The following is a 9774-nucleotide window of genomic DNA, read 5'->3' as shown; positions in this document are numbered from 1 at the left end:
CACAGATGGCTTCTAATGAATATTCTGATAAGTAACAACAGCAGGGGCATCGCTATCACTAAAAGGCAATTTAAAAAAAACAGTCTTGATTGACCTGCGAGTTGCTGTGATACATCAATAACACAATATATGTGGGGAAGATATGCAGATCGTTTGTGCCCCCTAATGGAAAGATTGGTCCTTGTGAACATCGGCGCTGTGGGAGTTGAGATAAACTTTGCCAGAGTAATTGAGCCTGTCAGAATAACTCCAGACGATGCAACTTTTTGTTTTTCCTGGCGAGGTACCATTTAGAACTCACCGTCCAAGAAGGAAATGATTGTGTGCTTATGTCTGCTGTACAGAGCGGCGAACCCATCCGTTTTGTATTTGTTTTCTGTCCTTTGTAACCAAAAACAGTGGAACCGACGTAATGGGACATTTATCAGCTTGGTGCAGTAAACAGGGTGACATCATCACAGTGGTTTTCTGAGTCCCAATTTTCATAAAGCTTTGAAACATTTGAGTCGTTTAGTTCAGCTTTAACAATAGCTTATTATTGAACTTATTCGCCATCTGAAGCCATTTTACTTTTCGGTTTACAGGATATAAACTTTTTTTTCTTCATGTTACATAGTCAAGATTAGAAGGCTGAGCCTTCAGAGAAACGTCTCGGTAATATTTGTCTGGTTTCTTTCAAAGCTCTGTAATGATTACGGAGAAAAGACTTTAAGCCTCCTTTATAGAACACATTACCTTGAAACACCTCTACAGAGTCAGTTATTCATAAGATGAGTCAATCCTCTCAATATGTTTCAGCCTTACCTTTGCTGTCAAACTATAACAGTTCAACCAAACAACAAGGCTGCCCTCTGGTGGCGACAGAACAGTGATTCATATAACAGGCATGTCTGAGGAACAGCTGGATGTAGAGTAGACCCGTCTTTATTGAGTGTATTTAACATTTACCGACTCAATACATGTAATCCAGGGCTCAACAAAGAGTCTCAGAGTGAAATTAACTGTCTGTTGCTCATTGTGGCTGCCAGTTTCATGGCTTAACATATATCTGCGTTCAGAACAGTTTTATTGTCTGCACGCCGAATAGATCTGCAGTCTCTGTTGGACACAAATCAATCTTGTGTCTTGACACTACTTATTTTGTTGTGTCTGGGAATAAGATTTACAATGTAAGATTAACAATGACATGCACGTCGTACCAAGATCACCAATATTTTGAATCCATTTAAAGCATCCAGTTAATTTGCTAATGTTGCATAGACCTAGATGAATGAATGTGAAATAAAACTGAAAGGAAGCTCCTTTAATTTGAAAACATAGTTTTGTGGTCTACGAAAGCAAAGAAAGGCCAAAATTATTTAAATTTTTTAAAAGAAATTGAAAACCTGTGGATCTTAACCACCACCAGAATACTTGAATTTATAGCATTGAAATGTCTTTCTCTGATGTATGTTGTTTATATTTTGAAATATCTTTTCACATTCCTGAATGTCTCTGTCTTGAATCATATGATTGACATGAGCCACCGACTGCATCCACTCAGGCTCAATTGACTAATTTTTGCTTAATATCTGAATTTTGGTGTCTGAATGTAACGATCTAAACCTCCAACTAGAGGAATATGTTTGTGCTGTGTGTTTGTTTGTCTGTTCCGTGGAACTCGGATGGTTGTCGGCTCTCAGCCCAGAATAAACCCCATTATTGTTATCGTGGATGCAGATGACACGACAAATCCAGGAACTTTATCTCACTTTCTTTAACATTCAGAGGTGTGTTTTTTGAACATTTGCATTCATTTCTGCATGAATTATTGCATGGGTATTGATGAAAATGGTCACGTGTGTTTAGGCGGCTTGTGTCTGACTGAGCAGTACTTCAATCTGGATTAAAGACTTTAGATATGTATTAGGACTCGATGAACTGAATCTGAGAATATTTAAATTGTGATTTTCTATATTTATGAAACTTTAAAATATCTCAAATGAATTAAATTCAACCTCAGATGACTGTATAGAACATAATACAGATGATCTCCAAAGTGAAATATTTTAATGTTATAACTTTAATGTCAACACTGGTTAAATTACACAAATTACATTTTCAGGTACACAAAACGTTCACATTATTATGACCTTTCTTTACTTCCATATGGCCTCTGACCTGCGAAAAACAAACAGGAGAAACTGAAGTTACTTGAACACTTTATTTTCTTAAATACCACATAATATTAGTACAGTCAGTCACACATATTTTTTTTTAGAGGCAGAAGACATTCTGGTCCCTCTCACCCTGCTTTCATGAAGTGATAAAGGGAAACCTTGGGTGGCATCAGAAACTATGTTTACACACGCAAATTTAGTCAACTGGCCGTATTCCAGTTAAGATCTCAGTCAGGTTGAACTGGCATGCAACTGAGACGATCTGGTATCCGCATTGCAACAAAAAATAAATACTAGAAATAGTTTTGGTCCTTTTGATGGTCAGGACGATAAACTCCTGTCACACGCAGGGCTGGTGAAAGACTTATAGGCTTCATTTGCCGATCTGCCATATCATTAGCCTATAATCGAGCCTTTTGTTGGACTATATGTGCACAAGAGCCTCAATCTTGTCGCCAACTATTAAACATGCACAAGATGGTAGGTGCCTTGCACCAGTTTACCTTGGTTATTCCAAGACTCATCGCAGACCAGAATAACCACTTTAACAGCAGATACCTCCACACATGTTAACATAGCCAGTGTTGTCAGCTACAGTATATGTACAGTGTTGATTCAGGCAGTGCATGATGAGACCAGGTAAGTATGCCAAAGTCAACAGTTAAAAGGTTCATATTCAGGGATTTAAATCTCACCAGTCACATGTTTGTAGTCAGGTCAGGACATCATTTAAAAACCAACGTGTCACTTCTATCATTCTGTCTCTGAAATCATCTCTCAGTAGTACCATCACTGAAGCAATAACAGATTCATTGGCACATTAAACATCATGAACGGAGAGCGCTATAATGAATACGGATCAGTTCTGACATTTAAGATTCTGTGAGATAAAAACCTAAGCAACATTACCAGTGAGCCGTATCCGTGTGATGTTTCTCATAACAAAAGTCATCAGACAAAAGAGGAAATCAGAAGGAGTCTTCAGTGTAACAGTGCAGCAGTATGAAATTATGTATTCATGGCTATTAAAGTCTGATAGGCAGGAGGACAGTGAGCACGACACGCACTCTGAAAGGATGCAGCAAAGTAGAAATGTGCTGTATTCCGCCGGAGGATAAAAGGATGCAGTCAGTCCTGTGCACTGTTTTGTGGGGAGAAAATGGGATGCAAATGACCGTCTCGAGAAACACAGCTTATTTACAGGATAAGAAAGGAGTGCAAGGCTAAGCTTTCATAGACATTCACACACTTAATATCCACAGCATATACCAAAAGACATGCGCAGAGGCACATACATATTCATCATACAAAAAAAACAAAGACATACCAAAAGCAGAACACCAGTCAGACACGGCTTTTTGTGACTCAACATCTGATCGACCCGACGATGAAAACAACGCGCGCAAAAAGCACTGACATCATGGGATGTGAAAAAGGCAAAAGCTGAAGTTCCAGCCCTTTGAGTAAAAAAAGATTAACATTGTCATAACAACAAAGAGACATCAGTAATCTTCAATTCATCTCTTAACCAATACTGAGTGCCAGCCTCATTTTAAACACAATTCAACAGAATGGTATCACCCAAAGAAAAATATCCTTTTTTTTTTTTTTTTAAACAGGAGGTTACAATATTTGGTTTTCTAATTGGGTTCTCAACTTTCCCAGAAATATGGTCAAACATTTGTGTGACACAGCGTTAGTGTCTTGTTAAATTGAAAAAAGAAATCCCTGCTTTGATCCATAAAGAGAGGGTCGGGAGCCGAGTGAAAAAACATTGTCAGATTTTAATTGGATTGCAATTGGTACCTGACCACATTTTACAATTTGTTAAGGGACTGTAAATTGTAAAAGCAAATGCTTGCGTGGTTTGAAATGCTTCGTCAGATTATTCGAATTACATTTGGTTGTAAGGCATCTTAAGAACCTCTTTGTCTATGCACCTTGAAAGTAAAAAGTATCTTTGCAGAAGAAAAAAAATATTTCTTTTGAGTTAGAGGTGCACTATGTAACTTTTTTTAGTAACAGCTTGGTTCTGTAGTGCTATATTCTTGAACTGTGGGACCTCTAGGATCTTTCTGTTCTCATCATAACTCATACTACAAGCTTGTTCATTTACAAAAATGTAAACGTTTGGCTTTAAAGGTGCAATATATGTAAGATTTATCCACCTGTCGAATTCATGCTTAGAACAAATAGAAACCGACAAGTGCTGCCAACTTTAGCTGCTGTTAGCTAGTTACCTCAGTTAGCCGTGCAGCTAGCAGTCCTACTGGCTGACTCTCCAAGACTGGGGGCTCGGAGCACCGATGGGAGTGTTTACTCATTGAAAAGAGCAATTAGGGGCTAGCTACTTAGCACGCTAGCTTCAGAAGATATCTCAGCAACACAATTCAAAGGCGCACAGACATAGAGAGAAAACTGTTATTTCTTCCCATTCTGTTGATAATATTAGTTCATTTGTTGATGACTTAAAATAGAATTCGTACATATTGCACCTTTAAAATACATCTAAAACTTGTTCTAGCACTTGCAAACTGCTATTCCTTGTATCAAGAGCTCTGTCTGTTAATAGGCCTGTAAAAAAAGTTGCGTAGTGCACCTAAGATACGAGGACTCTTTCCATTGTTTGAACACTACCTGTACTGCTACAGACAAATTATAAGACTCCCTTTGCATCGTTGTAACTCATAAAAAAAACCTTCAATCAATTGTTTTAGCTGACTGTAGTTTTGGCAGATCACATAGAGAAGAAATAATCAAGTAACTGTCACAAAATAATAACGTTCATTTACAAAAAACATCTCCATTATTTTTAATTAACGGTCACTACGGAGTAAAATAAATAAGACTTTCTTTTTTTTTCCCCAATCGTTTCGAATCTTACTCCTCTTTCTCATGTAGAGAGGCACGTACACGCTGGCGCACACAAAAGGCTGTGAGGGCGCTGCAGCAGGCAGTGAAGATGAAGAGTGCAACTGCGTCGTGTGCGAGGTCGCCGTGGAGGCGCTCGTAGAAGGGACGGCGCTCCGTGAAGTCTGTTCGCAGCGCTTCAATCTGCATCAGGGTGCACACCACCACAAACACGTGAAAGAGCTGGTGGCCCTGCCCGATGAAGTCACACCTCCCAGGGAACCAACTCTCTGGGTGAGGACAGCAGAAGAAATAGGCGCCGACTAAGAAAAAGAGCACATGGTACAAATGGTACGCCACGACTGGGTCGGAGCAGCCCTCCTGGTAGCAGCTGTAGATGCGGTGAACCACAGGGCTTATGTCTAAACAGTAAGCCAAGGCTGAGGGCACCACTTGGAAGAGCTTGTGGGCTAACTTGGGCATCTCGGGCCGCGCATATTTGCCATAGCAGCAGCCGAAGCATGTAAGCCAGGCCAAGAATGCTGCAGCGGGCAAAAAGAGCCCTCGCACTCTAGAGTGCCACTCTTTCTCTATGGCGTAGTAGTAGTGCGCCAGGGCACTGCCATACTGGTAGACAGAGACCCCCACGTAGTCGAGGAAGTAGAAGGTGTAGTAGGAGAGCTCGGACTTGGCAGAGAGCAGATGAGCGAGGGCGCTGAAGGAGAGGTAGGTGAAGGCTGCCAGGAGGACAATGAAGAGGGGCTGAGCATGAGGGTCTCGCAAAAAGTCGACAGTCTGCGAGATCTCCTGACACTTGACCAAGATGATAAAGGCGGCCAGCAGATGGGTCCACACGTTGAGGGTCTCGTTGTGCCTTTGGAAGAGGGTGAGGAAGTAGTAGCGCCAGCTTTGGTCCGGCTGCCTGTAGCCGGTGAGGATGTGGCGCTCCTGGAACACCCAGGGGACATCGGACACCTTGACGGTGCAAGGCAGCGTGGGGAAGGCCGACTCCAGGAGCTGAGGGATCTGACGCAGCTGCTGGGCGTTGATGAACAGGCGACCGATCTGCTCCATCACCACCGTCGCCATGGCAAACTGGAGGCCAGAGAGGAGGAAACAAAGAGTCAGTTAGTCAATATCTGTCTGATTTTGAGCTACTGCCATCTCCAGGTCTGTTTGCGTGCTTATGTGTACAAAGAAGTCATGCATTTTTCATTTGACTAATGAACAACACAGTTTGGAGAATAAATTATTGTCAAAAACCTTTTTTTTTTGGTATATTGTTGGAACAAATCAGATCATAAGATCATAAGATGATGTCACCTGGGGTTCAGAAAATCTGAAACAGGACTCATCTCTGTCTTTTTATATTCGGTTGAACAAATCAACAAATTTACTGATCATAAAAATGATTAATATTCACAACCATAAATTAAAACATCTGATTAATTGACAAATAAATTATCAATGAGATAAATGACTGATGGCATTTCATTAGCATTTTTCCTTAAAGGTGCGATATGTAAGAATTGGCCGCCTCTCATAGCTAGTTAGCTCAGTTAGCCATGCAGCTAGCAATGCAGACTGGGAGCTCGGAGTGTTATTGCAGGACAGGATGTCCTGGGGCATTTTTTTTTTTTTTGTCATTTCCACCAAAAATACAACATTAACTAATTATAACCATTTTATGCATTTTATAAGCATTCAGCAGTGGCCATGGTTTCTGACACCTTTTAACTCAGTTTTGGTCTCCACCAACTTCTACGAAAAATATCAGTCTCTTTATCTGCTCAATGCTGCACTATATTCACCAGTCAGTTGCTAAATGTGTCTGTTTGCCATTTGGCTTCTGAGCAGCAGGTAGTACAGTGGGTTTATGGCTGAAAACAGCTGCCTGTTGCAGCTGGAGTCGGGGGTTGATGAGAGAGGAGTTGTGGGCCAGTAGAGACAAACAATAAACCATAGAGCACAACAAACAGACTGAAAGGCTTCATAGAGATGAGCTGCAGTCTGTGTGACACTGCAGCGACCTCATTCGTATTAGTCATTCGAACCATTGTTACTGATTAGTGCAGCTTTGAGTGTTTTAATTTCAACAAGTGAATTAACCTGATGTTTTGGTAATTATTGATGGATTCATCTCAAATTGTTGCATTCGAGTGTGGCTGCTTGATATTGTCAAAACATTATTTTGACATTATTTTGACAGATTATAATTGTGATATGGTTCCTGACTGAGTCTGCTCTACAGCGAAAGTCTGTTGCAAAACCCCAGGACCTCAGGTGCAATAAAACGCCGACCTTTTCCGTCCCCACAGTCATAAATTTTGCCAACGAGGTGCTCTACCTCGTTCCTCAGGGCGGTTGATTGCAAACAGGATATTACTTAAGGACAAGTGTCGAACTCGACACAGAATCAATATTTCCCACAGCATCTAATATGCTTAAGAGGTGGGAGGTAGGATTTAAAAATAGCTTTTAATACTTGAGAGAGTGGAAGTTGTTTTCACATTGTAATGAATTAAATTATTAATGATAAAATAATCTGACAGGCAGCCTTACACACTCAGGGATGTTACATCATTTTGCCCCAACATTTCCCCTTGGATGGCCAAAAGTGAAACTTAATTGTGAACACAGGCCAAAAGAAAGCACTGATCGTACTGTGACGTTAACATGTACAATGGTTCTATAAAGAAATCCTGAGAGGAAAGAATTAAATTATTTTCTCTCCTGTGTTTATCACTAAAGAACAGGTGGAAAAAAAAATTTCCCAGGATGATCTATAATCCCTCTAAATACCCTTTTTTTTCATATTTGCCCTTTGGACTTCCGTAGTTTTAGGATTCCAAGTTCCCTTAATTTACTTACTTGCTGCATAAAGTCTTGCTCTGCCCACGGAGCTCAGATCAGAAAAATACACAATAAGTCAGGCTCCTACATTTAAAAAGCAATTTTAGGGTTTTTTTTTTATTTGCTTGACAGGCAAAATCAAAACTTTTGGTTTAAACTGAACTGAATGACCTGGTTCCTCAGCAGTACTTTAAATGGGCGGGGGCTAACCCAGTGTTAACCCCAAGTGGGCTATACTTAAACCAGAAGTGGATGGGACTGGCCCAGAAGTTGTTAATTTAAGAGTAGACTTTACAAGAGTAAAACATTTTTTTTTTCATGAATCAGAATGAGTAAACATCTGTTGGCGATCCAAAGAGGACTTTTCTTCCTCGCGAGTAAAGATATAGACCCAAATTTCACTCTCATGACACTTCAAACTGCATTATCTGTTACAGATAGTCACTAGGTAATAGCCAAATTAGGTGACAGAGGTGTGATTTCTTCTTCCGAAGCCATTCCCACTTGGAGATGCAAAATAATCACAACACTGGAAAATGGCTCAGAGCTGGCAAAGTGTTGTGCATCTCTACCTGTTTAAGATGCTTGATTGGATCTCCCTCGTCAAATCTGGCATAATTATCCCTCACACCTCAGAAAATATTCAAGAGAATTGGGGTCAGTATGACTGGCTTATTAAATAAAGTGAGCTGAACTGTGCACACTGCAATGATTTTTTCCTCAGGGCTATCTTTGATAGAGTGCCCTCTACAGATGTGCACTGAGGCCAGGGTTAAAGCCAGTCAAACACATCGCCGGCGCGGTGTTCTCGCTCCAGATCTTTCCTGGGCTGGTGCTTCACTTCCTCGGTGATGAGGGGAAGGCAGAGAGCAGAGACAGCAGCTCCACACGGTCCAGGATGTGTGGGATGAACAACAGGCCGAGGTTCAGGAGGAAAGGCGTGGAGTGATGAATGGGAAGGGATTACGTAACATAACCCCATCCGATGTCCACACCCTCGGTTTCCAGCAGGGGTTGCGATCATTTAAAATATTTATGGGTAAAGGGGAAAAAAATGCTCGACTAAAATCGGGGACGGGCTTTTTTTTTTCTTTTCTTTTTTTTAACGTATATATTCAACGCGGGCCTGTGCGGGGCCTGGTGCGGTGAATTCCCACAAGCAAAATCTGCACCTGATCGACATGGCTGTTAAAATTTCAGATCCTGTGTCCGAAATCAATTTGCATGCGCCCTTCCCTCGAGCCTCGAGGCGTATTGCCTCGATTCCCCGTGTGCATCCCTCTCCTGCGAGGTTGTTTCTTGATGGATTCACTAAAACACCGCTGCACATTCATGAAGGAAAATGACCAAGAGGCGCATCTGAACGTATTTCACGCTATGCCACTATAACGGAAGAAAAAAAAATGGCATGAATCTTCGAGATGAAATTAATAAAATAAATGGGCGTACCTGTAAGATGGTCGAATCAATCCGAAGCGTTCAGAAGATCAGTCGATGAAGGATGTTTAGAGCCGCACAGAATAGAGATAACATTGTTTGGAGGGGTGAACGGTGGAAGGATAACCGTGACGGGAGCAGCGCCAGGCGGCTCTCACACGGCGGAGCTGCTGCCAGGATACAGGGTGCTGTGACGGGCGGGTCCTCTAAGCCAATCGGCGAAAACGGCGCCGCTCTTGCGCACGCCGGCGCATATCGCTTTGACCAATGACGGCAGCCGACTGGCCCATCGGCCCGCCCACTCTCCGCGGAAATTCTTCCACTGTCATCTGAATGTATGGCACTCTGGTGAGGCATCTGTGTGATAAGAGGCTGCTGTACCACCTCGTATTCATCAGGCGGCTTCAAATGTCTCTTTATGACCGGGAAGTGTTGATTGAAAATAAAGCAGAAGTTATGAAATGTCTCTCGTCAG

At 41.6% G+C, this 9774-nt stretch overlaps 1 protein-coding gene across 1 annotated transcript; it reads right to left on the bottom strand.

The window, feature by feature from the left end:
* Positions 1 to 2034: 2034 nt before the first annotated feature.
* Positions 2035 to 9500, bottom strand: paqr7b (progestin and adipoQ receptor family member VII, b). Its single transcript, XM_030393710.1, has 2 exons — positions 9312 to 9500; positions 2035 to 6104 (listed from the first exon to the last, which is right to left on the bottom strand). Exon 2 carries the CDS (start codon positions 6096 to 6098, stop codon positions 5040 to 5042), a length of 1059 nt encoding a protein of 352 aa, XP_030249570.1. The 5' UTR covers positions 6099 to 6104; positions 9312 to 9500; the 3' UTR covers positions 2035 to 5039.
* Between the last annotated feature and the right edge of the window lie 274 nt (positions 9501 to 9774).

This window comes from Sparus aurata, chromosome 17 (assembly GCF_900880675.1).
Source record: "Sparus aurata chromosome 17, fSpaAur1.1, whole genome shotgun sequence".
Lineage (NCBI taxonomy): Eukaryota > Metazoa > Chordata > Actinopteri > Spariformes > Sparidae > Sparus > Sparus aurata.
The sequence above is the reverse complement of the archived record's forward strand: the minus strand, read 5'-3'. Positions and strand labels throughout refer to the sequence as shown.